This window comes from Lissotriton vulgaris, chromosome 9 (genome assembly GCF_964263255.1).
Source record: "Lissotriton vulgaris chromosome 9, aLisVul1.2, whole genome shotgun sequence".
In the NCBI taxonomy this organism is placed as follows: Eukaryota; Metazoa; Chordata; class Amphibia; order Caudata; family Salamandridae; genus Lissotriton; species Lissotriton vulgaris.
The window spans coordinates 672,119,813-672,147,710 of NC_141697.1; the positions used below are offsets into that span (position 1 = coordinate 672,119,813).

The following is a 27,898-nucleotide window of genomic DNA, read 5'->3' on the forward strand; positions in this document are numbered from 1 at the left end:
CATGAGATTATACATATGACAAATTTACAATGACTAAAGAACTTCCTGGCGAAAAATAGTAGGCCATAGAATCAAAACAACGCAGGCAAAAGGAACACAATAACAAACACAGCAATATGGTAGTCTGGCAACTCCACCGGATGGATGGGTCGAGGTTGTGGCGGAGGTGAGGATGCACGTGCTGAGGTGCACAGCACCAGTGATGGGTGTAACGTTACTCACGTGGCCAGCACTGGAAGTTGGTCCTCGACTGCCAAACAGTTGAAGTCTGCTGGTTTACAAAGTTGTGGAACCGGGCTGGTAGAAGTGCAGAAACTGGTGACAATAAACGGGGTACCAACGTATATTTATTTCTGTCACAAATTGCAAGGATATTTAATAATATTTTCGTCTTCAATAAAGTAACCACTGTTCCACTCCTTTACCATTTTACTTACAGTTAACTGTGTTGACTCATAAAGATGTATGTGAGAAGTATCTTTAATAATGTAATATTTAATGATATCTTTAAGACTGTAATAATCTCACCCTCTGCCAGTGTGCTCCGCGTTCCCCAGACCAATGAGAGAGCAAGGGACAGGGCAATGTGAAAGTCTGTGGCCAATGGCGATGATGAAGGCGTATCCTCTCTGGGCCGTGACGTCAGGGCCGTAGCCCTCGCCTGCTCTCTCCCAGGCGCTTGCGAGGGATGCACCACCCGCACCCGCCCCAGGCAGCAGCAGCAGCAGACTCCAGCTGCATCCGCGTACTGCTTGCCGGGCTCCGCCTCCCTACGCTCCCTAAACCTGCTCCCTCCCTGCCCCGCATCTTCCCCCATCATCCCCGCTAGATATTAGGCCCTGCGGTCCGCAGCCTGCCCACGGTAGGATCCTTTGTGCCTCCTGAGCATCTTGCCGCTGCCTCCCCTTTGTTATTCCAGCACAATCAGGCGGGCCCTTCCGGACTGCTTGCCTTGGCTTTTTTGGGGGGTGAGTTACAAGGATTTCGGAGGAGCAGGGCGAGTTGTGGTTGATCGGAGGCAGTGTGTGCCTCCCCAACCCCCTCCTGCTCCCTGGTCCCTCTCCCCTCCTCCGGTGAGTGTGTATGTGTGTCTGAAGAAGATGATGGCAGGAGGCTCCGTGCACCAGAACGGCATCTTCGCTTCCTCCGGCGGCAGCCCCCACCAGCAGCAGCCCCCACACATGGACTCCGAGCCCCCGGACTCCAGGAAGAGGCCCTTGGAGACCCCCACCGAGGCCACCAGCACCAAAAGGACCAACACCGGCGGTGAGTCAGGGATGCTACGGGCAACGAAGGCGGTTCGCCTCTCTGCCTGTCCGGGATGGGGTGGGGGCTACCTCCTGTGTGCTTGGGGGCGCTCGGATCTTTTGCGGAGGATGCCTTGTGCTCCTGTTGTATGAACGGATCTTGTAATTGGACTGGAAAGGTCCCCTGTCCGGCGTCTTTAGATGTGTTTATATTCTTGTGGGTGGGTGTGAGAGGGCTACATGTCTAGAGGAAGTGGGGTAATGTACGTCCAAAGCGGGGCCTCGACTTCTCTCACTGCCTGCAGGGCTGCCTGGCCTGCCACACTCGCATCTGCTCTGCTGCTCTCTGAGGATGAAGGTTGGCGTGCCCTGCTGTGAGGTGGAGGTGCGTGCTCGTGCAGACATGCCAAACTCCTTTAGAGAGCACACAGAGGAAGCGCGTGCTCATTGGCTGCTCGCACCCCTGCCCTGTCAACAGCGGGATGAAGCATACTTTTTTACAGGACTGGTGAACCTTTCGACATTCCTGTGTGGCACCTTTTGCTTGAGGGCCTCTGTCTGTTTTGTGCCCAGTGGTCTATCTTGGAATGTAAGGAAGTAGCCTTGTAGCCCACCACACCAGTTAGTTTTGCACATAGATGTAACTCCTTCACTGCCTCCCACCGGAAAACATTGCACATAGTTCATGTGCCCAGTGCAGTCAATCAAGGCACAAGCACATACCGGCTCCGTCGTTCTAGCCTGGCGGTGTCCTGACTGTGCAGGTGGCACGTTGGATGCTAGAGGGGTGGTATGCTTCTCCCCCCACCCCCCATGTTCCGCACAAAGGCCGTTGCTGGGTCCCCTAGGGCGCATGCACTTCATTGTGGCGCATACAATAGACAGCACGGCCAGCCACGACGCACACTCTATATTTACATATCGCGATTTGTAAACCGGCGGCATATCGCCCAAGGCCCATCTGGAGTGGGCTGGAATAGGACTTTGTAGTCCCGAAGGACGACCATCGAGGTGGAACCACAATAAACAATGGTCGCCCGTCGGAGATGGCGAGTCTTGCTGGGTCGGGTCCCTCTCTCTGTCATATTTGTATCTGATGCCAGGCCAACCGGGCGTGCAGTGTGGGTGCTGTTACTACCCCTCGGCAGGTGGTTTGTTGATGAGGGCAGAGCTGCGACACTGCAGGCTCGCGGTGATGGCGCGCGGCATCTGTCTGTGTGTGCCGGGGATGATGGGGATCTGGCGACACCGGCGAAGATGGAACTGCGACACTGGGAGCTGGGCTGGCGGGGGAGGGTGTGTGTGTGGGGGGGGGGGGGGGGGGGGGCTGGGGATACACGGAATCAAAGCCGAGAGTGCCGCGTGGGTCTGGGGGTGAGACAGTGGAGCCAGGGTCGTGAAAAGATACAGGAAGAAAGAAGCGTGCACAAAAGAAGGGTGATGAATACAGGAATGCCTCTTCGGGGATGCAGGAAGGCGGGTGCGAGGCGGCAGGAAGAAGGGGCTGAGGGCGCAAGGAGGAGGCTGAAGGGATGCAGGAAGGAGGGAGCCGAGGCAGGAAGAAGGGTGCCTGGTTACAGGAAGGAAGCTGAAGGGATGTTGAAAAGTGCCGGGCGATGTACGGTGCAGGCTGCGGAGATGCAAGGTGCTATCTGTGGATACAGGGAGAGGAGGCCAGAAAGACGCAGGAAGTGCAGCAGGGGATTAATGAGAAGGCTAGAAGGTCGGGGGTGGATTCTAGGGGGCGCTGAAAGGTCGAAGGTTATACTTTTAGAGGCAGCGTCAATAGCACAATGCCCTGCAGCCATTGTTCTAAAAATGGGAGCCTAGCAACACGAAATGCGGAGGGTTCCTACTGCGCCTGCCGGGACTGACTGTGCAATGGCCGCAGGCATTCAGAATGTGGCAGCACGGCAACCACTGCTGCCCTTCACCCATCCGAGCGCGTCTTTGTCCATCTGTCTTCTAGCTGGCGCACTCCAGCTCTCGCCCACGCTCACCTGCTCCTTTGTGGCCAACCATCTAATGTACAACCCTGCCTATGTATATAGGAATCTGTAACCTGATCAGCGTATCCGTCCGTTTCGGGCACCTCGAAGGGACTTGCAATAAGAAATTGTGATTTGGTTTGAGTGGAAGGGGGGAGGTGGGCTTTTTATGTCACCGGGGATCTTTGTTCAGGTTGTGTGCAAGAATCTCCAGCTGTTCTATGAATATTTAAAGATCTTCATTCTTGAAGAAAAAGTTTAATGTTGCAAATTGGAGTTGGAAACGTGGTTGCAGTAATCAATCTTTCAAAATGAAGTGTCGACAGAAACACTGTCATGTTTGTCATATCAAAATTCACATTTTAACATGTGCGTGTGTGCTGTTGGCATCTCTCAGTGCACGTTTAGTAATCATATCCAGTTATTCATGGATGGCTATCTATCTGTAGTGTTATTTATATAAGTCTTGCCATTTGCCTATTCCAATCTTCCTCTTTTTTTTTATTTAATACATTTTTATTGATAAAAAATATAAGTGGAATATACATTTATGAGTTCTAAACGAGCATTTCGATGTACATGACTAATGTAATACACTATCTATCCATCTATCCAGTTTTTACAAGCATATTTACTTAATATTTCATTTCATTTTTATTTCTCGACGAGCTGTGGATCGTATATCAATACAATACCCCTTATTTCTTCCTTTGTAGAGAAAAAAAATATTAGACACAAATATGTCAACTAGGAAACTGTCTCAGAGTGGAATTTATTAGAGTATCTTTGTGCTTCCTGTTGAGACCATAGTACAATTAAAGCATCTAAATGTAATGTTACATGTCAGCCTTTCGATCTATAATGTTGGTATGTATCTATTGCAATAGCTCTATCTATATCTACTGTCTTAATTCCAATATCATGATACTCCATCAAACTACCATCCCATTCATTTTTAGAGGCATTCGCTGTAAGGCCAAATGATTCATATGCAGCAGTCTATATTTAATTCCAGCCGCTACCCTCCTCCCATTTTGCCCGTCACTCCGGCCAATATGGCTGGAACGGCACGTCTGAGTCTATACAGACAGTGTAGGGACTCTGCAAAGCTGCGCAAGACACTCGCTGCGGATTGGGTGAAAATGACTGCGCTATGCTAAAGGCAAAGGAGCAGGCGCCCTGAGGCGTGCGGCGTGTCAACGGCGCTGCCGCCAGGCGTACGTGGCTTCTGGGGTAGCCGCTGCTTGTGCAGGAAGAAAAAAAAACCTCCCATTGTCTTTGGCCCCCGTCTGACGGTGGCGAGGAGGGCTCCTTCATTATGTAGGTGCGAACTGCGGGCTTTTGTGACGATGACAACAATAGTCAATTTCACACCAGCTCTGAATACGCCGCAGTCGCTCCACGTCTCCTCCGCCGGCGCCCACTGAGATCGCGAGGGGCAGCCATGCCGTCCAGCCAGAGCCCAGCGGGCGAGCCAGCAGGTGCGTCCCTTTTCCTTCGCTCGGCGCCCAGGGAATTGCTGCAGCAGTGCAGGATGAGCGCGTTTTGGGACAATCCCTGTGGAATGGAGGGGCGGGGGCGCGGGGTTCCCCCCATTTTCTACCCGTCCTTTTGTCCCATGGCTCTGAGCACACGACGGTGGCAGGTGCCCCGGCAATAAGCAGCCAGGGGGTGTTGTTTTGGGTTTATTTACCACTCAGTGTAGGAAACCATTGCGGTGGAGTTTTCATTCATTCAGGGGGTCACCCATTCCACCCTCCCCCATGACAGATTGCCATTCACAAGCACCCTCGCCCGCACTACCTTTCCGTTCCCATTTCATCCGGTAGAAATTGACGATGAACCAGCTACCTGTAGTAATTTAATTCGGGCGTTACTTCCTTTTTTTGCTGCTTTTGATTCTGTGCAATCCCCTATTTCTGAGGCAAATGGTTGACAGTTCTCTCTCTGAGAGGAGCCTGACCTGCTTAATTCTGAGCATGTCCAGCTGGGACGCGCCGGTTCCTGCTTGAGGCAGAGTGGGGAGCTATATCCCTTAGTAAAGGCTGCGCTTTATTCTATGGCGAGTAGGCAAGGGATGTCGAGCCGGTAAGTCATTGAGGGGCATATGTGAATGACTCCTGTGTCTCTCGCCTAGCAGGCTTTGGAAAATTGTGATGGCATTTCTTCGTGCAATGACTGTTTTAGGATTGGGCTGTCTAGGTAGTGGGAATGTGTGCGCCCCGGCTTCCGGTGGTGCAGGTTGTTTGCAGCATGAATGTAAAAAAGGACCCAGAAAAGGGGTGGTGATGAACAGGACCAGCAGCAGCTGTCTCGGGCTCTGCTTAAACCGCAGTCCTTGATGACATCATCTCAGAGTCCTCCAGCAGTGAATCGCCAGGGTCCATATGTCTTCCCGCTCCGGCTACCTGGGTCCGCCTCACGACGAGATTCCTCTATAGTGTGGCTTCGCTGGACACACTCCCATCGTTGCACCATGGAATCTTGGACTTGTGCGTGGCGGAAGGATGGGGAGAGGAATTGGGATATGGGTTCTAGCAATTGATGCTGGTTTCTCTTCTATTGGCATTGTGGCGGTTAGCGATTGCCGGGCGCCACCATCAGAACCCATTGAGCCTCTTGAGACCCAAGCTCGTTTTGCAATTGAGAATGGAGAACAATGAAACGTAGAACCCACTGTTCTTCAGCCACCAGAGACTCCAGACTCCTCAAGTGTACCTTAGACTATACCCGTCTGCCACTCAAGTGCTGTGCACCATAAATGCTCCTCATCAGTGGACTGTACTTCCAGCTACACCTTTAGTGCAATGCCAGTGCAACCCTGAACAGCAACATTTGCTGTAGTTGTAGTTTTACAAATGACACAAACGCCCTGGTAATGCACCTTGAGCAGCTGCAGTTTTGTAGGACTTTCACACCTCCACTGCTTTGACATTGACACCCCTGATGAATTTGGCCAAAGTGTACATTCAGTTTTAGTAAATAAGGCTTTTCTCATGCATTGTGCATCAATACGTGGTTCTGCTATTGTACAGCAGGCCTCCTAGATAACCCCATTAAACTATGGGGATATTTGTTGGGTCGATGGTTGTTTCCAAAGTCTACGTGTTATTTATTGAGGCTACCAAAATATATTTCTTTGGTTGAGAAGAGGTGGCGCTGTGAATGTGTCAGTGTCATTAATTTGAGTTGGGGTTATAATTTAAGGAGTTCTGGGTACGAGAAGAATCATGAGAATCAAGATTTTTTTTATACTTTAAGCGACTTCTGAGAACCAGTTAATCAATCAATCCTTTATTTCGTCAAATTGCCATAAAAGCACATAAAATATGATACATCCGGACAATAAAACCAATTCAAATCATCTCAATAAAGGATGTTAAGAGAAATCCAATAGAAAACAACAAATAGCAGCATATGAAAAACGATCATTCATAGTACAAAAATGAACAATGAGATACATAAAAATCAAACATTTTGCCAATGATCCAGGTGAATGGCAAAAAGTCAACATAAAAATCATATGATAGGCACAAATCGCATGATACAGACATAGATTGCCTACTAGACCTCTAAACCTAGTCTAGTGTCAAATGGACAGCACTTTTCTGCCTACATCTCCACATATGCAGTAGGTAACGGGAAACAGCAAATACAATTGCTTGTGCTGTATTTGATCTGAGAATCCTTACTACAATTCTAAAGTCCCTTGCACCCAGATAACGACACAATGGGCAGATCAATTTCTTCCTATAAGCATGGTAGTATGTGCCGAAAAGCAGTATATGATCTAAACATTCCTTTGCCTCAGGGCAGAAGGGGCGGTTCATATTTGGATCAGAGGAGGCACAATTCCATTTCACAGTAAGTGTTCGAAGTGGCAAGGTACCTATCTGAAATGTAATATATAGAGTTCTAGCTAGCGGGGGCTCAATCTCATCCACGTACCATTCCAGGCAGTAGCCATCTTTAAACACCAAAAAGGCTGCGGTCAAAGAGCCCACCCTCCCAGACCTACGGAGCTCTCTATCAACATGTTTCCAGTACATCCCCTTAAGTTTGGGATTTTTTAAATGCTACATGTAGTTTCTGGGTTCACCCACAGGTTCTCACACCCAATCTCTGTTAAAGAATGTTTGATTTATCCCAACCATGGGATGACAGAGCCCCAGGGAGCTTTAAGATTTCACCTAATCCCATCCAATAGGGCTCTAGTTCTGAAGGGGAACAGATCCACCTCTAGTACAACATGGGGCTCAGTCTTACTCTATGAACCAGGGGTCTGAATCCTAGAGGGGGACAAGTGGGGTGCTAACAGGGAGATTGGTGAGAAGTCATATGAATAGATTTCCCACCAGCTCCATGTCACTTGCATTCTCATGACCCCAGAGCTCACCGCCATATAATTACCTCCTCAGAGCTTGTAGATTGTACATTGTGGTGCAGAGGGTATTGGACGATAGCTGGATCCCTGCAAAGAACTCAGATTGCTCATACATAGTGCTCCAGCCTAAATTTGCCCTTCAGAATTTGGGGGTGGGGGGGCAGCCAAAGTGCTCATTGAGAGTGTACTCTAAATACTCAAAGGTACACACCCTCCCCAAGTAAACGCCAATGAGGACTGGGTGCTGTTGTGTCATATGGCAGGGGTTCAGGAACATATATTTGGTTTTAAGGTTGATCTCCAGCCTCTGCCTACAGAAGACATCAAACTGATCCAAACGGTTTTGGAGGCCCACTACTGGGGCCCTACATTCCTACCCAAAATACAATCTCCCACTCTTGGGCCACTCTTCAAAGAAGAATTTTATACATTGGCCATTTGAAAGGTGGTTTGAAGAAAATATTTTTTTCTGTGCTGCAATTAAAAGTGTGGGCAGATGTTTTTCTACCCTCCCACAATAGACAATTGACATTCTTAGACATAGAGCCTCGAAGATCTTTCTTTCCTTTTCTTTGTTGCTTTCTTACATATTACCAGATGGTAGCTCCTATAGCACTCTAGGGGAGGAATTAATTGGAGGGAGGCATTAAATGAACAATTAAAAGATCACAGAAAAATGTCAATAGACCAGCTGCACGATGGGGTTTGCTTGTGAGATCCACTCCCTCTGTGTAGAAAACCAATTTTAGTATCTTTAAAGTGGACAAACCCTGACATACTAGCACTTGATAGTTTAAATTTATGTCACTTCCATGCAATATTAATGACTATCCACGAAGTTAAAGGGTGGCCAGATTTACTGACAAACAAGATTGCTTTAGCGCTCGAGGTGTATTGGCACTTTGCGGTGTGACCACTGGCCTTTAGTTGTATTGATTGAGCTTGTTTGGGGCCATAGCCAAACAGTTAAGAACTAATTTCTAACTGGAGGTATGATGAGATGTTTCACACACAATCATTGATTTGATTCAAAACTGGCACTACATCTACACCAAATTCACTGTAACGTAGTCTGCAGGTCCTTCCTGGACCAGGAGAGGACCAAGCGGATACTGCACATGAACCGTTCCTGGTTTAGTGCAGTGCAGGTATCCATTCTAGCTGATAGGATGGCTTGTACTCTCCTCAGCAGATATTTCAGAGGGCCCGCACAAATGTAGGTTTGTTCAAGATTGAACCAAAGGACGTTTCTCACTATGGAACTGTGTCTTCTTCTAGAGTCAGACCATCTTGGCTTCAGTTTCCCTTCGTTGTATAAAGTACAACATCTCTCTAAGGATGGACTGCAGGTGATAATCTTTCACTAACAGTACATAATCACAACATCTCACTATCGCCTCTTCTAGGCGATTCAGGTGCAAAAAAGCAGTCTCAACTGAACATGAATACATTCTGTCAATTTTAATTTCTTCTGCACATTTATTGCATTATGCATTGAACTTTTCCCTGGACATTTTTGCTATCAATAGGCATGAAGGGGTGCATACCAAGTCCCAACGCAGAGACAGGGGGGTGATATGTTCTGTTCTCAGAAAGCCCAAAGCTTCCCATAGATAACCCTGTTAAGGCTACGGCTCCTCTGTTTTGGTCTCGATGTGGGCTACAAGTGTCTCAAAGATGTCATGTGCATATGACTGGAGTGAGGGGAGGGTAGCCTGATACATATGCCATGGTCCTAACACTTCATTCTTCTCAGTGTATTAGAAACACAGTTCCTTAGTGATAGCTATTTGAATCCATAGCCTGTTAGGTAGAGCATCCTGCGTGTTCTGTGTAGGTACCATTCCCTTTTTTTCCGAGATGTTTTCTGACACTTGTATAGTTTCAGTATCCATCTCTGTATACATTGCTGTGCACATAGAGACCTTTTGGCAAACTGCTCTTTGTCTTATCTGATCACCATGCGGAGGACATCAAGGTGCTTTCTGACAGGGTCAGCTCACTCGTCGGTTTTCTGCCTCCTGTTCTGGAGGTCGTGGGTGGCAGTAAGTGCTCCAGAACCCATCTGAGTTTGCTTTGTGTGCAAATCAAATAGTAAATCACGTGAAATATCCCCCCATTCAAGAGTGGCGAGAGCCACCAGCCTCGGAAAGCTCTTAACTCACCTGCAACGTCCATTCTCTTTATTAAATGTGGTATTCATCTGGTAGTCTTCCAGCTTCTATAACAATATGGACAGCCCGCCACTCTATCACTCGGCTAAAATTGCCTCCTTTTTATGTATGCAGCACATCTTTGGCACATTAATACCTTTCTATAATTTTGAGGTCTTCGTTAGGTGTGATTTTAATGTCACTATATTGCCATTGCACATCACATAAAATTCTTGACTACTTTACATTCTCATAGGGATTACAATCTTGTTAACTGACCATAAACAGTCATCTGACCATAAGGTGTTTGAGAAAAAAAGTCATAAGTCTTAGGGAGCAGAAAGAACAGGTGCAAGCCTGTCCTTGGACGTCTTACCTAAAAAAAGAGGAGACACCATCAAGAAACCGCAACCTGGTTGTCGAGGCAATTTAGTACGAAATTACGGTTGGGCTCTAAAATAAAGCTGATTTTCTAAATTTGATACAATGCCGTCATTCCGTGGAAGTCCTTGAAATGACTATGACAAATTACGCATTTGTAAAACAGAAAGTTATGATATGTATGCAATACCGCCATGCAGAGCACTAGCTTAACATGGCAGGAGATGCAGTAGCTATACTAGTGAGCCGCAATAGGATGAAGAAAATGGAGAAAGTAGGTTTACACATGAACAATGGGAATCGCCTCATGAGGACTTCTTGGAGAATTGTTTCCCATCTTCTTTATCCTACAAATATACATAATGAGCTCGAGGTCTCTGAAACCTTAGATCAGAGGTCTTCAATCTGTGGGGCGCGACCCCCAGGGGGTCGTGGAGTCCTTGGAAGGGGGTCGCAGATTCTGCCAGAGCACGCAGTTCCTGGCGGTGGGCTGATCGAGGGTGTTCATGGCGGAGCCGAGGTGTGAAAAACATTAAAGCCTCATTAACAAGTAAAAGGTCTTCTAAAGACCTGTCAAGTACTCGGGTGTGGCTGTGTGTGTGTGTCCCTGAAGCAGTTTCGAGCTGAGGGAGGAGGAGAGGGCGGAGGGGGGCTGGGGGAGCAGGCTGTAGTGTAGCCCTTTGAGGTCAATGCTTATTGCGTGCCTGGAGCTGTGGGTCCCATGACACGCCCCCCGCCCCCAGCAGGTAGGCACAGACATGCCCTCCCATGATCGGGAAAGAAGGAAGAAGAGCAGAGAGATACTGACCCCCGCCCCCCCCCCCCCATGAGAGAGGCACAGAAAAGGTGGGTGGATGGATGGATGTAAGGATGAAGGATGGATGGATGTGTGAAAAGGTGGGTGGATGAATGATGAATGGATGGATGAAAGGGTGGATGGAAGGATGAAAGGATGGATGGATGGATGGATGAAAAGATGGATGGATGAAAGGGTGGATGGATGGATGAAAGGATGGATGGATGAAAGGGTGGATGGATGGAAGGATGAAAGGGTAGATGGATGGAAGGATGAAAGGGTAGATGGATGAAGGATGTATGGATGGATAAAAGGTTGTATGGATGGATAAAAGGTTGCATGGATGAATGATGGATGGATCGATGGATGTGTGAAAAGATGGGTGGATGAATGATGGGTGAATTGATGGATGAAAGGGTGGATGGATGAAGGATGGATGTATGGATGGAAGGATGAAAGGGTGGATGGGTGAAGGATAGATGGATGAAGGATAGATGTAAGGATGAAAGGGTGGACGGATGAAGGATGAATGGATGGATGAAAGAGTGGATGGATGAAAGGGTGGATGGATGGAAGGATGAAAGGGTGGATGGATGAAGGATGGATGGGAGGATAAAAGGGTGGATGGATGGATGGATGGGAGGATGAAAGGGTGGATGGATGGATGGATAAAAGGTTGCATGGATGAATGATGGATGGATAAAAGGTTGCATGGATGAATGATGGATGGATGTGTGAAAAGGTGGGTGGATGAATGGAAGGGTGGAGGGGTAAAGGATGGATGTATGGATGGAAAGATGAAAGTGTGGATGGATGAAGGATGGATGGATGGATGGATGGATGGATGTGTGAAAGTGTGGGTGGATGAATGATGGATGGATGTGATGAGTCTAACAGGCGCATTTATGGTTGTCAAAAGATGAAGATGAGGAGTACCAGTTTCTAGAAACTTTTGTCGGAAGGGGGTCCTTACCCCTAAAAAGGTTTTACAAGGGGGTCTCGGCATCAAAAAGTTTGAAGACCTCTGCCTTAGATCGTGACTATATTAATGATTTATTGCCAAACTAGCACATACTCTTTAGCTTCAACTGTAAGAGTAATTCAGCATCCAGAAAGCAGGGTTTTGAGTAATGAAAACATTGAAAATTCAAACATAAATTGAGAACTAAAGCAAGGTAGGTGATTGAGAACTAAAGCAAGGTAGGTGAACTTTTAGTATGGTCTTCTTGTTCTTGTAAGATGAATGTCACAGATGCAAGAAGACTCAGACCTTCTAAGATCAGAAGTATGCACTTGCCTCTTTAGATAACAATCAGGTGCCTGGGGTAGATGTTTACTTTTCTGTCTGTTCTGTGACGATAAATAAAATGTGTTTTTACAGAACACTGACCAATTTATCCATTGGGTGGAAAGGCTATATTTAGGACAAGAGATTAATTTCAGCTTTTTACCATTTGTTCAAGTTGACTATTGATTAATTCACTTAAAAGTGCTGAGGCCATTTGCTAACCATGAGCCAGGTGTGTAGTCATTTTGCAGTCATAAACGCGGCGGTTCGCAAAATCCCTAGTTTGTGACTAGCATTTTTTTTTGCAATGTATTGAACCCAGGTTGCAATTCAGAAAAGCCTTTTTGGATCACAAAATAGGTTTACTGATTCATTCTAATTTGCAATTAGGCAGATATATGAATGTGGAGTGTCCCCCAACTGTGAATCTCAATGAGACGTATCAGGGGTTTGTTACAGCAGATGTGGGTGCAAACCAGTGACTTTTACTGACTCCTCAAAGGAGGAATTAACCCATGCACAAAAGGGAAGCTGTCCTTGTTACACATCTGTACCTGTGGGGATTTTATTAGGCATCCTTGAGGAAAGCAGGAAGTGCTCCCCTGGACCACTGTAGACTTCCCCTGATGTTTTTCTAAAAAAGGATTTTTTTAAAGCTACACCTGGTTTATCATGGGAGACAGACTACCAAGAAAACTATGTCAAGTTTGGGAAACATCCTAAACCACGATTCTTGAGCAACAACTCACCTAAACAACGAGGACCGAACAACGAAGACTGCTCAACATTCAAAGCTGGAACCACGACGTCCGGAACCACGACTTGCCGGCCACGTCACTTCTCTACGCAGTCTTCCGCCTACCATCCCCTTACACTCAAAACGATCGGGCTTTGTTGAAGTGATACGTCACTCAACACTGCCCAATCACAAAATAACTCACACGATAGTTTAAGAAAAAAAAATAGCATTGTTTCGTCTGCACCCTGACTGGCGTGATAGGTAGGTCATTTCTTAAAAAGAATATTTTAATTAATACTTAAAATTATTATTAAAAGTATAATCTAAAAAAAACGTTGCTTTAAAATTGTATTAAACATGACGAATAAACAATATAAAATCGAGCAAAAATCCATAAAGGGATTTAAGGGGGGTGTGGGGGGATTTCCCCCCACAAAAAAAGACTAAATAAAAGAAATTCGTTGTAAAGGAAGTCGTACTAAAACAAGTAGTTGTAACGAATAGATCATTGTAAAAACTTTCGTGGTAAAGGAGGTCGTGGTTCAGGCAGTCGTGCTTCAGGAAGTAGTTATTGAGTCATGCAACCGTCAAGTTTAGTTATGCAAATAAAGGGATGGGGGTCTACTGTTCCTTGCAGGCACCAATTCATCGGGTTGTAGCCCGTCATAGGGGGAAGCACATATAAGGCCTGCCAAATGATTGTTAATTTGGCACATCGTCCTGTCCCCCCTGAGGCTCGAGAGTTTGCAATGCTCCCTAACATTGGATAGGTTACATCACAAAATGATGTGAAAACTCTGATCGTTGTGTAAACATCAGTTTGCGCACGTATAGAAATTCTGAGTTTTCTGATAAACGCTGCACTACTTCAATTTTTCCCTGAAAGTTTTCAGCGGGTCAAGCATGCAAAAATGTACTGGTGCAAAATGCCGGAGAAAAGACACAATTTGTGAACCTTGATCAGTTAAATACTGTTTGCGTTTGTTATGCATCATTTCTCAGTTGATAACTCAGATTAGAGGGTGTTGTGCCTCACATTATGCTAATGGTATTTACTGGATACGGTAAATATCATGCTTATTCCAGCCAACTCATAATTTAGGGGTCTAATACCTGTCCGTAAATCTAGTGCTAGATGTTAACAATAATTGTGAACCTGTATATATGTAAAATTGGGGAAGCATGAATTAAGTTCTGCCGTAACCCGTTACTTCACGTGCCACTCCTGAAGGATGCCACCTTTGTAAGACTTTTGGGGAATGCATTGGCCTAAAAATGCAATTTACCTTTGCTATGCTTCCCATTGCGTTCTTTTCTATGAGTGATTATTCATTTTTAACAGCTTTTTCTACCAAAATCACAGTACCCTGAGACAGTAAATGCTTTGGATCATGCCTGTCTTAACCTGGGTAGAGTGAAAGAGAGATAGTAGTTGATCTCACCTTGGCTTTTAGTGGGGGACAGAAACTTCTGTATTGGTGATGCATTTAGTGAGATGACCCGGCATCATTTAAGAAGTGCTATATTTCACATTAGCCGGCACTTATTAAAAGATAGCTAATGTAGAGGGCGTCCTAACAGGTTTAGAGGGTCTATGTTGCAAAAGGATAAACCAGGATTTCATGCATGTCAAATACTTATTAAGGATCTAACAGCCTGATTCATCAATCATATTTGCGCTCGCAAAGGGCCAGATTCTGAGAATCTGGCCCTTTGCGAGTGCAATTTTTGCATTTGTGATTCATCATCCCAAATGCAAAAATCGCTATTTAGAAACTCGCAAATTTGCGAGGAATAGCATTTAAGGAATCTCTATTAGAGATTCCTTAAATGCTGTTCTTGAAACATTTTAAAATTGCGAAATCGCAAATTTCGGCCGCTATTTACCGCGAGGTCAAACCTCGTGGTAAATAGCGAAAACTTAGAAAAATGCTTTTAAAAGCATTTTTCTAAGTTGCATGTTACACACACACATGTCCTTAGGACATGTGTGAGCGCAACACCTGTTGAAATGTGCATTTAAGGGGTGCTACAGGGTGTCCTTTGGACACCCCTGGCACCCTTCAAATTGCTATCTTATTTGCGATTAGCAAATTGCTAATCGCAAATAAGGAATACTCCCCATTCATTCCTATGGGCCTTTTGGCCCATAGGAATGAATGGGGAGTTATTCCTTATTTGCGATTAGCAATTTGCTAATCGCAAATAAGGAATCTGTAGGAATCGCATTTAATTTTGCGATTCCTACATGAATCCCGTTTTGCGAGTCTGTAATAGCGATTCCTTATGAATCGCTATTTCAGACTCGCAAAACTGGTCTTTCATTAATCTGGCCGTAAAATACTTGAACAGTAAAGTGCGAATTTGGGCCGTGAAACAAAAACTGATATTTTTTACGAGAATAATAGTAAAGATAATATAGTCAGTGCACTTGTTCATAACATCAAGATATATTTTAAATTGTTTGTATTCGAAGGTAATACCATTGAATATTCCCTATGCTATCACTAATGTGGAACAGTGATGCCATCCTATCTGGTAGTTTCTATTAAAACAGTAAGGGGGATATTCTCAAGGATCGGCGATACCTACCACAAACACCAGTTAGCAGCAGTTTTTTTATCGCCGCCTAACCCTGAAAACTATCGCCATGTTAGCGATGTATTACATAGCCGTCGCTACATGGCGATAGTATCAGGGAACGGCGGTGAAAACTGCCGCTAACATCAGCGCAATGGCGATAGGAAATCCAACGTTAGCAGGCGATAACTACAGATAGGCCCATAAGCAGCAAACAAATTCATTCTAGTCAGCCCAACGTGCAGTTTTTTTGTCTCTAATGCAAAAAATAGCTTATTGGTCAACCTCCATTATAAAAGATGCATACAAATTAATAAACTGCAGAATGTAGCAGCAAGGGCCAAGTCCAGCACACATCAACAACCCCTGCAAGCCAGCCAACATCCAGGATGAGAGCCTTGATGCCTCGGACCTGCGCCTGGAACCTGGATGCCTCGCTGGACTTGCGCCTGGAGCCTGAATGTCTCGCTGGACTTGAGCCTGGATGTCTCCCTGGATCTGCGCCTAGAGCCTGGATGCCTTCCTGGACCTGCGCATGGAGCCTGGATGTCTCACTGAACCTGCACCTGAAGCCTGGATGCCTCACTGGACTTGTGCCTGGAGCCTGGATGTCTCGCTGGACCTGCGCCTGGAGCCTGGATGTCTCGCTGGACCTGCGCCTTGAGCCTGGATGCCTTGCTGGACCTGTGTCTGGAGCCTGGATGCCTTGCTGGACCTGCGCATGGAGCCTGGATGTCTCACTGAACCTGCACCTGAAGCCTGGATGCCTCACTGGACTTGTGCCTGGAGCCTGGATGTCTCGCTGGACCTGCGCCTGGAGCCTGGATGTCTCGCTGGACCTGCGCCTGGAGCCTGGATGCCTCACTGGTCCTGCACCTGGAGCCTGGATGCCTTGCTGGACCTGTGTCTGGAGCCTGGATGCCTCGCTGGACCTGCGTCTGGAGCCTGGATGCCTCACTGGATCTGCGTCTGAAGCCTGGAGTAGGATGTGCAGGAGCTGTAGAGTAGATGAACTGTGGTGGTAGACATTGAGGCGCGACGATCGACCGTACCTGGTGGTGAAGTCTGGCAGGTCTCATGGAGACACATTGCTGACCTGTGTGAGAAGACCGGCTTGCGCATCTTGGAGCTGTCAATAGTAGAGGTGCTCCTACGCCCCAATGTAGGGAGGTCTGCATTGCATACTTCGATCCATCACTACACCGGGGGGCATGGAGGGGATTACCAATGGTGGGTGTTGCCTCTCTGCATCACAGGCCAGATGATGTTGAGCTGGCCAGACGCTGTGGAGGGTGAGGCCCCTGAGCTGGGCCTACTTGTGTGGCGTGAGCTCTGCAACTTCATGCCTAAGGGGGCCATGCTGCATCAACTGCATCAGGAGGTTCACCAGCGGACTTGGCAGTGACTGCTGTACCCAGGCTTGTGAAATCCCTTCTGGCTCCTGCTGGCTGAGTTACAGATTTGGAGAAAGTGCAGCGGATTGCGCCACAGTGTCAATGTCCAGGTAAGGAGAAAGTGGGATTTGTAGCGCAGGATGCCTGGGGGTCGAGTCCCCCAGGCCTAGCACACATAGATGACATACCCCCAGTGTCGGCTCATTCGTTATGGCGGAAGAGCATCGCCCCCCTGCTTCCAAGCAGTGCAGAGGAGGAACAATCATCACATGATGATAACTTACTGATGTAACTGTTTATGTTTCCCTTGCGGGTGGGAGGGTGGGTAGGACTGCTCCAAGCACAGGGCAAGGCATGGGCGGATTGGCATGCCCACTCAAGTGCGCAATGACTGTTTGGTCGGCCCACTCAGGCCGCCCAAAGCAGTCATGCACACTTCCCTGTTCATAATGCAGGCTGCATTACAGCCTGCATGGAGAACATTCCCACCCCTCCAGACCACGGCTGCAAGCCTTGTCCCGTTGCCAATTACCAATCCCACCGCCGCATCACAGCGTTGTGATTGGCTCAGGGGAGGGATACTGGCTGCCTACTTCCTGTTCCTGGAAGCAGACGCATGGGGAGCAGGAGCAATAAAGACACAGGACCTGGCTCCGAGGTAAGACTTCCCTTATTAAAATGTTTAGAACACTCATTCACACACTCATCCCCGTGTCCATGCACCGTCCAGTGTTCTTTCCAGCGTTTACCACCTCACAGCTGTCCAGCCCCCACAACACTTCTCAATGGCGGCCGCTGTGCACCCATGTACAGCGAGCATATCACCCATGAGCCAAATGCACATACATGGTTGCACCGCATGCCATAACATCGCATTCCATTCCCATGCATATTAATACTATGCACGTTCCAACAGTAGAGTAGGTGTTGCATAGCGGAAACATCAATATCACTATTCCCACATCAGTGTAACCCAAAACTAACCTTTGCACCCAAACCCAACCGTGAACCTTGGAATTAATTTTTGAGCCCCATAACACAAGGAAAAATCTAATTTGACCCAAATGCACAACCCAATTTCCATATTTTACCCCAAAACACCCTCCAAATTCCATATTTTCCCCCAACACACACTTTTTTTCATATTTAGCATCTGAAACCCATATCCACGCAAAAAACTTTAAATTACCCAATTACTGACCTCACAATGCGTTGTAATCAAATGCGATGTAGAGGCACCTGAGTTGTCGGAGTTGCGTTGTTGACGACGTACTGCCTGTGTTGTAATGGTTGTCTCCTGTGCCAAAGGAAACCCATAGGCTACGCTGTTTGCGTCCATCTGCCCCTGAACCGCGCTCTGCACCAAGGAGCCTTCCTCTTGGACACTTCACCACTACGACGCCAGCACCCTCCTCTCCATCAACCCTCGACGCCACCTGGCCTGCCAGGACCAACCTCTACTCTGGACCGGACATCGCCATCATTGACAGCTGCAGTATCGCCCGCAAGGAGCACCCGACCATCAAGGAAGAGGCATTGCCATCACCTACAGAAGCACAATCCGACTGACCATGCACTCTAATGACCCAAGCGTGACCATGGACCACCCCAACTCCCTGATCCACACCAAGCCCAAGCACATCCTCTGCGGCACCCTCACGTGCAGGCTCCCCGGACCATAGCCCCCATTCTCCAATACCTTTGTAGACCTCATTGGACCCCAGGGTCTCCCATCCACCGATGACATCCTACTCGTTGAACTCAAGTTCCACCTGTACAACCCCAGTGACCAGGACCCCACCCCCTCCTGGGGAAGGACCCCTACATCAGACGCAAGCAGCAACTCACCTCAACAAGCCACATAGCAGGACACACGGTCGCTTAGCAGGACACGCTGTCGATCATGTCACCTCTACCAGCAGGAACTTCAACTACAGCCACAACACCGGACTCTCTTGGTCGGACCATCATTGGTAACATCACGTCTTCACCTTGCCCACCGGATCCACCGCCATCATCGCACCGACATTCGGGCACCCCTGATGAACGGCACTGCGTCAGTAACTTCCGCTGCCTGATGGCAGGTGTGAGGGTGTCACAGTTCCACAGGGATAGGCTGGCCCCATGCATTGTTAGGGTTGTGTCATGGTTGTCACACGACTGCAGCAATGCGGGACTTAAGCGCAGACAGATACGTCAGGATTCCTGCTGTGTCTGTCATTACTTGTGTCATGGAGCGCTGTCCTGTAAATACAGCACATCCATGCTGTTGCACGAAGGGCGTAGTGAGAAGTGTTGCAACACTGTCTTGTTGCAGTGCTGCAACACTTTTCATGACTGGGGCCCACGAATGCTCACCATCTTATTGATGGTGCGCATTCCTGCACTTTAGTTTTGTCGCAGGGCAGCGCTGCAACATTGCTTGCAGCGCTGTCCAGCACCAAAACATGCTGAGATGTGGCTCCAAGTGTTATCCCCATTTTTAAGACCAGCTATTTTCTGGTCCTAAGTGACTGGCTCTAACTGCAGTTAGAGCCAGTTTATTTGGTCTGAAGAAGTTCAAGGATCCCCTTGTTAATATGGAGTAGTGTTGTTTGCAGGTGTTTTTGCACTGGAACGCCTCTCCTGCATATACTTATCGCTAACAGAAGTAGCAATTATTATACCAGACGTTTTCGCTTAAAAACTGTCGCTAACGGCTGTTAGCGACAGCTTGGTAATAGGGCGAGAAAATTATCGCTGCATTAGCAGCAGAAAAATGCCACTAACACTGCAATAAGTCCTTGTGAATATGCCCCTAAGTGTCAACAACTCTGACCACAAACACTACTCAGCTGCTAATTAATAGGAATAAGAGGGATATCCCTCCCTCACCTCGCCTTTCTTTTAAACAAAGTCATTATGAGTCTGAGACTTGTATAACTAGCCACCCTTGCTTACTGTGTATGCAATCATGGTACTACCACTCTCCCATCCCCCACAACAACCTCATCCGGACAGCAGGCATAGCAAATGTGGGGATGACTTACATAGTTAATTAGATAATGGGCATGTGACCATACTACACTCAATACCGTTGTCTTTTGGATGTTGATGAATGTTTAACCCCTTCACTGCAGCGACTATTCCGCTGCAGTGCTAAGGGGGCGGGGGGGCCGCGCGGCGGGCGCATGCTGGTGATGTAACCGCTCCGTCACCAGCAGCAGTTGCACTGTGCTCATGACGGAGCGGTTCCGTCATGGCCCCGCCCGCTCAATGGAACGCTCAGCGCAGGCGCGGAATCCGCGCCGCGCAGGCGTTCTGAGCGGGCCGTGACGGAACCGCTCCGTCATCAGCACAGCGCGACCGCGGCTGATGACGGAGTGGTTCCGTCATCAGTAGGGATGGGGTTAACTAATAAATACAGCCTTATGAAACAGTAAAGGAAGAATGTGTTATAATACTGGTGCAATGAAATGTAAATGTATAGGCATTTATATAGCGCACTACTTACCCGGAGGGTCCCAAGGCGCTTCGACACCCTTCCTGGCTTCCCTGAGAGATGGTCCCTTCATGGGTATCTCCAGGGTGAGACCAGGCATCCCCGGCGGTCTGGTGGGGCCGTTAGTGAAGATGAGGCAAGCTAATGCGAGAGTTGCCGAGTGTGAACACTGATCAGAGTGGGCACCGAGGCGAGAGAATTATCGAGTCCGCTGACCCTGGTCCAGAAACCTGCCGCGCCGGGAATCGAACCCTGGTCCCGGGCCGTCCTCTGCTCTCGGGTCTGCCGCCTCTAACCAGTGTCCTATTTAGACCTTTCTTACCACTCTTGCATCTTTGTGCTTTAATCACCTTATCTTCATAACTAAATCCTTACTAAAAATATCTCGGTATGTTGAGTGCAGGCACACTTTCTGTGAATTAGTAATGGATGGACTTTTCCCTTTTTTCGAAGGCGAGTAGTCTGTAGAACAAGCCTTTAGACACATGAAACAACTAAGTGGGATGTGTGATTCTCCAAATGTCATGCACTGCTCGGAATGGCATGTTCTACGCATGTCAGCATGGTATTGATTACATTATTTTGTCCGATTGAAACAATGAGCGAAAGAATCTTAGCGGTATTCCAGTATTGGGAGCATCTTTGGACAGGACAAGTATGTTATCTTATATGTAATGTTATGCAGGTTCCTAAAGCGTGACAAACGTGCTGAGGGTTCCCTGGCACGAAGGGAGTGGTGAGAACTCATGAAGACTTCAAGAGCTGGAATATGGATGGTGAAAGAGGAAAGTTTTGAGTTGTTTCCATGATGTGGATATTAGGGAGAGTGGAAGCGAATCCAGAGTTTGGCTGCTAGGTTAGAGAAAGAGCGGCCACGATACAAGAGCTCTCAATGGGGGTACTACGAGAAGTTTGGCTGAAGAGGAGCAAAGTCTGTAGACATCCTGATAATGCTTACATTTATTCATGGGATATATGGGATCTGGGCTATAGAACACTCTGTGAACCAGACATAGGGCTTTGGCATGCAATCGACAGCCAGTGAAGATTCTCAAGATGAGAAAAGATTGATCTGGAAGGGATCTGGTTGAAAGTGAGACTAGCTGAGGCACGGATGCAAGAGGATTTGGAACTGAAGTCACAAGACATTTCCAAGGCCGCCTTAACATAGACTCAGTATTTCTTTTTACGTGCAGACTTTTGAGCTGCATGTATAGTGGGCCTGCTAAACATCTACTGGCTTTTACTGGTGTGTTATATTCTTACACAAAATTGCATGTGGAAAAAAAATGTCAAGATGCAATAAAACTATAACAGATGGCTGCCTGTCCCAGGTGAGTGGTGTCTTCCTGGGTCAGGGTGACTATAACGGTATCCTGCTTAATATACTGTCAGCGATTGGGGTCACACCTGGCGCCAAATTCTCGTTTTTTATTTAATGATTTTTTTATTAAGCCCATATGGCCACTTAGGGGTAGGTAATAATGTACTTTCTGGACTAACAATCAAAGCATTTGCACTGCAATTAGTACTTTGACAGTGGGAGTAAGGCCAAGAGATGATCAGGTCTTGCTAGTGGCATGACATGCTCTAAGATCATCACCATGCACAGCGCTTGGGCACGGGGGATAACTGCTCATGCCTACGGAAGTAGAAGGCTTAGGCCCAGATTTGGAAAATATTGAACCGGATATGAGATTCCCTTACAGATACCTGGGAGACCTGTCTGATCCAACCATTTACATTCTGTATTGGTAATGAGTCTTCCTCTTGAACCAGGTCTGGCTGCAGTTACTGGTACTCAGATTTCTGTTAACCCCTTCCACGCTGATGACGAGCTGGGCTCGTCATGGCGTAGCCTCCTCGCACGCTGATGACGAGCCCAGCTCGTCACGTAAAGTGCGTTTTCGAAAATCTCAGCGTGCGAGCGGAATTCCGCTAGCGCGCATGAGGTTAAAAGAGTCTGAGCTATTGTGTGATGAATAAAACTCTGGTTCTTCAAAGTTAACCATTTCTGCTGCAGGCTTCTTCCATGAACTAAAATAAATCCATGCAGGCAAGTGCTCACTCCGTTCCATCATGGCGCAGCCCTCTTAAGACATCCGCTTTACCATATGTGATGTCAACAAAATGAAGTTCCTGCAGCAGTTCCCTTAATCTGCACACCACCTCACTTTCCCCCTTGTACTACAGGGGCATTATCTGTGGAATTCTTGCTGACTCCTTCCAACTATTCCGACTTACAGAAGAATACCTTTGGCTTGGGTAGACTTTTGGTGCAGGTTGTTTTTGTCTTTTAGGTGTAATTGTTTACCAACATTCTGATACCTTGACTTTGCAATAAAGACAATTTAAAATTATATGGTTTTGGGATGTCACTTCTGCTGCACTGTGAAGAGTTTTTGATGTGTAGTTCGCAAGATGTGTTATGGTAAATATGAATATATGGTTATCACTCTTTCTTTGTATGCCTATATATGTATCCCTGTATAGATGGTGGTTCTTTACATATTGAGTTACTGTATGTTTCTTTTCTACTTCTGTGTTTCATGACATATGGATGAACAATGTTTTTGTCACTTCGCGCAGTGAGGCTGCTGCAGTACCACACCTGCTGGCCTGATCCAGTGTGGATGTACTGAATGTGTGGTACAAGTATTAGGTAATGTTTACTAAGTGTGCAAGAGTGAGTGCTACCTTTTTGATATGCTCGCTCCCACTGTTCGAGCTTCATACTCAGTGAAACGAAGTAAGAATGCTTCCATATTAGACTTTCTGAATGTGACAATATGAGCACTAGATCAACACCGTGGCAGTGAGAGCACCCCAGTGTTCCAGCGCAGGGTGCACTAGCAGCGAGAGTGCTGCTGTGTTAGATGCACTGACTGCGGCAATCAGAGTGCCCCAGTGTTAAGTATAGTAACTGACTATAAGGTTCCAGACTGACTGACTGATAGTGGATGTGCTCCAGGGCTAGGTATACGGACAGCAAGGGTGTTTCAGTGCTGCGTATGTTTGCCAGTGATAATAAACAGTAAACAAATATATTTTTCGACATGAAAGAAATGTACAGTACGACGGAAAAGAATGTTTATTTTTGTATACTTCCACTTGCGTTATATTGGAAAAGTTTCCTCCTACTTTTTTTTCTAATTGCAATCTACATTTTCAGTTTTGCACCACATAACTGTCCATAGTAATTCCGGCAATAGAAACTTTCTGAGGTGCCCACTTTCCCTGGATGCCCTAAGCGCGTGCTTATTTTGCTTAATGGTTAGTGCAGGCCTGGCTGTGACGGAGAGCCCTGTCTCATCTGACACGGGCTCTGTTGTGTGACTGGCCCCCTCCGTGCTAGACGTTTCCGGGTGATAGTGTAAGCCGTTAGCTGGCCCTCAGCTGTGAGAGACCATAGCCTGCTAACTGATAAGATGAAAAGTTGCATGAAATGAACTGTCAACGAGGTCACTTTTCTTTAGCTTTTTAATTAGTGGCAGCTGAGGTCCGGCCTCCCCCAGGTCGTCGTCCCAAAAAGGCCCTGGGAGAGCCGGAGGCACACGTGCAGTTTCAGCTGTTTGTTCGAGGGCAGAGTAAAGCGCAGTGCTTCCAGGGATCCGGTTTATGGCCGCGCGCTGCACGCTTCCCTGTGATTGGTTCACGCTCCTCATTGGCCCTGGTTCTGACACGTGTGTGGTTCCAACGCTGCTCCGTGGACATGAGGAGTCTTTGCTACTAACTTTCAATCTTCTTCCCGGAAGCAGTGTCAACCCCTACTCTGTGATGGAATGAGTGAGGTAGGTGCAGGTCAGTCCGGTGAAATGTGGCGGCAAGACAGATCCTCGTGGTAGTAGTGCTAATGTAATGTGGATGACAAAATCACAGAACAATAATATTAGGATAGAAAGAGGAAAAGTCAAAAAGACAAGATTAAATACAATTCATTATTCGTTAGGATATTATAAAAGTACAATATTTAATATTTCTAAGTGTAGTTACAGAATTGTTAGTCATACCCACGCGGAAAGATATGTTCTGTGCTAGGCTAAGAGTGTATACAGTCACAAGAGTACATTTTTTAAATCATGAAGAGTCTACATCCAGCCGGCATACTTTATTGAGTCTCTCTACATTGATACGCAAAAACGTTGTAAAGCTACTTATAATATGATTGTGTTTTTTCCAGAGAAACCTAGTGCCGCAGCTGCTGTTATGGTCTTTCATAATTCCTCATTGAAGACTAATAGCAGATGGTCATTGCACAGGTTTAGCAGTGCTGGTCAGAGAAAGCTGAAGTGGTCAGCAGCACATGCAACTTTGCCTGGGGATTCTGCTCCACGAGCCCTCATATTCTAAAATCTGAGGGTCTTATTTACAAGCCCCGCGCACCACCGGAAAATTTCTTTTTTTTAATATCCTGGCAGGGCACTGAGCTGGCCCATATCTGCGAGGCCATGTAAGGCCACCCTGCTTGGCTTTTCATGGCCTCTTAGATATGGTGTGAGGGAACACAGCATAAGTTGGTGCTTTGCCTCACACTGCGATAGGGAGGCATGCCATGGGTGTTACAATGGATGTTCCCACGTAACACCCACGGCATTTGACACATTCCCAGATTTACAACATGCTGTAAGCTTGGGAATGCATCAAAAGAGCCTACGCCTCCCCAGGGGTGGCATAAGGATTGTTTTTGTGAAGGAAGGTGTCCCTTACTCTAGAAAAACAACATGATCCTTGCACCCTGGTAAAAGGGAGCCTACATTGGCACATGGCAGCCATTTGTGCCTCAGCGCTGTGAAAGAGGACAGGAATGCACCATATCTCATAGAAATTGCCCTTTTTTTGTAGGGCAGCACAGTAGGAAGGCTTGTGGCGCTGCCGTATCCCAAAAGTGAGTATATGAGACCCTGAGTATTTAACAAACGTGAGCAAAGAAATTCAATTTTTATGTGAGGTTCTATAGACTGAGATCCAAAATGCTGCTCCTGGTACAGCACGAACAATCTCAACAGAAAAGCCTAGATGTTGGAGTGCTACTGTAGTCGTGTGCATATTTTTCAGGCTTCACGTTTTCACTAACATATCAGTGCTTTCAGGTCTGTTAAATTAATTAGTTCAATGGAAACAAACCAAGACTACAACATCCAGAATCCATTAGGTTGTCCCATCAAAGCCTAGAACTGGAAACTGTCCTTGACGATATGGAGTCTTGTAACCACTATACAGGTTGTTGCTCCTTGGATACCTTGACATTTTTGTACAGAGGAAGCAGACTGTTTGGGTTATGAGGACAGTAACACCAGATATACCAGGCAGATTTTGCTTCTTGAAAAACACTATTCAACCTGAGAACTGAATAGCAATTCCAAGATGTTTAGCATTAAACTTCACCTGCAGGTTTCTTTTAGACTGCATGGTGTGGAACAGCTGTACGCTTGAGAGAGGGGTGATCACTTCCTGGTGGCTTTATCCTCTCCTGAGCGGGTGGTGGAGTGGAGTTACCTATGTAGTGAATAGCCCCATCTGGAGATGTGTGGTGCTGCCACTATGGCCAAGTGGGCTGCTAACCTGGTCTCAGAGGAGCCCCTTTGGAGAGAGGTCCTTATTTAAGGCTGGGAAAGCTCCTGTAAACAGAGGAGGAACACCAAGGATTTCCATCAAACTGAAGGGAGTCCCTGAAATAGTGTTTACCTTAGAAGATCAGTTGGCCCTGAGGAAATGGCTTCGGTAAGATCAAACTGAGAAAGGCATGCTAGCGTGAACTGCAGAGATGTTTCACTAACCCACCCAATGCATGGAAGGATTTCTCATAAAAAACTAGGATTTCAAGAGACATCCCTCAAGACCTAGGAAGAGGTTGTTACATAACTAGGATGTTTCAAGTGCTAGTTGCAGTTAGCTCAGTAACACAAGGAAAGTGTGCATATTGGTTGCATCTGGGACCAGTCAGTCGTTCACAGTTTTCAATCAACAACTATGGGAACTCGAAGGTATATGGACTAGTGTTGAAGAAATAGGCACAAGAGAAAAGATCAAATGGATTCCAGACCTAACGTAAACCAGGATGACATGGTAAAGAACACAGAAGAGCCAGTGGGGAAGGCAAGGGAGGCCTTTGCTTGACAGACAGGAGGAATATTCACCACAATGGCCTGGGACTAACAGTGAAGAGAGCCACTTTACCCTACTGATCGTTATAGACCACTACCTCCAGCAAGAAGACGGGAATACCTGGAAAGTAGCAAAAATAAGTCTCAGACCAGATAAGTCAGAGTTCCCATTTCATAGGACATACTATAAAATATTACATATAAAGTGTGAGCCGAATTTTGGAGCAGGCCTGAACTAGCCATGTGTGTCCATCTTTCACCATTTTTATTGTCACATATTTTCTACAATGTTGTCTTCGCTGCTGTTTTATTGTTAGCAGTTTTATAGCGCCAACTAGATTCGAAAGTATTGGAGCACTTTATATGAGCTCGTTACATTACACATGGCCACATTCATGTTTTTGTTAGGCACGGGAGATTACGTGATTTGCCCAGAATAAAACGTTGTTGAGCCGACGCCGAAACTCGCACCTGATTCCCCATTTCCAGAGTCGGCAGCTCTGGTTGTTCCACCACATCCTCTCAACATTCCAATATTTCTAATGAGTCATGATCATGAAAAAGAAATTGAACCTGTGTTGAGCCCAACAAAAATGGCGACTGCTATTAATATAAGACATTTAATTCACCAGTAGAAGTTATTCTGGTACAGGGCTTTCAAAATACTTGCTTTAAGCTGTTGGTGTCGCTTTACAGTGAGTTTTCCAAGCTTTGTGCGGTGATGATTACATTAGCATGTTAATAAACCAGCGCATCTAATTTTGGCGCGAGTCGGCTAATGCATCTGCAGCGATCGACGCTATTATGTTGAACTGTCTGTCAGGCGTAGGCTCCGACCCGGAAGCCAGAATCACAGTTCTGCTCAGACTCCTGCCTCCCTTCCCCCCTCCCGGGCTTCCTGGTGCAAGCGCTTCCTGTCCGTGAACAATGACCGGAAGGGAAGTTCTCGCTCTATTCCAATACCCTTTGGCAGCTGTGTTTCGCTTCTCACCGCTTCTCTCCCACTCTCGTCAAAGCTCCGGCCCCGAGCTGAGTTTCAACGCTCCCGCCCGAGCTGGGAGGCGGCTGCGCCGGCTTCATGTATGCTTTTGGCCTCGGGTCAGTTACGCCGCAGACGTGCCCTTCGTGTTCGGTCATTTACTGCTCTGCACAAGTTGGGCCCAGCACTTAGTGCACAAAAGAGTGATTTTGAGACACACGGGAATTAGTACACTGTTTTAACTCACGTCCTAAACGTTCAATCTCATTTCCTTTCTCGACCAAATCCTTAAAATATCACATGACTTTCAATTTAGGCTAAAAACCAGAGCCATTCTTTGCCAGTCCACCTGTCATGCAGTGCTTTTCTTGTAACATGCATGTG

At 46.9% G+C, this 27,898-nt stretch overlaps 1 protein-coding gene across 2 annotated transcripts in view; it reads left to right on the top strand.

Annotated features, from left to right (window-relative positions):
* Nucleotides 1–686: 686 nt before the first annotated feature.
* Nucleotides 687–27,898, top strand: part of LOC147692084 (RNA-binding protein Nova-2-like) — a 168,005-nt gene continuing 140,793 nt past the window's right edge. Inside the window, exon 1 of one of the 2 annotated variants that reach the window (XM_086938389.1) lies at nucleotides 687–1,266. In XM_086938389.1, the coding sequence (XP_086794515.1) occupies nucleotides 1,101–1,266 (166 nt within the window). In that variant the 5' untranslated portion in view covers nucleotides 687–1,100. Of the gene's footprint in view, nucleotides 1,267–4,462; nucleotides 4,717–27,898 lie in introns of those variants that run through there. The other variant, XM_086938390.1, reaches the window with a different exon arrangement.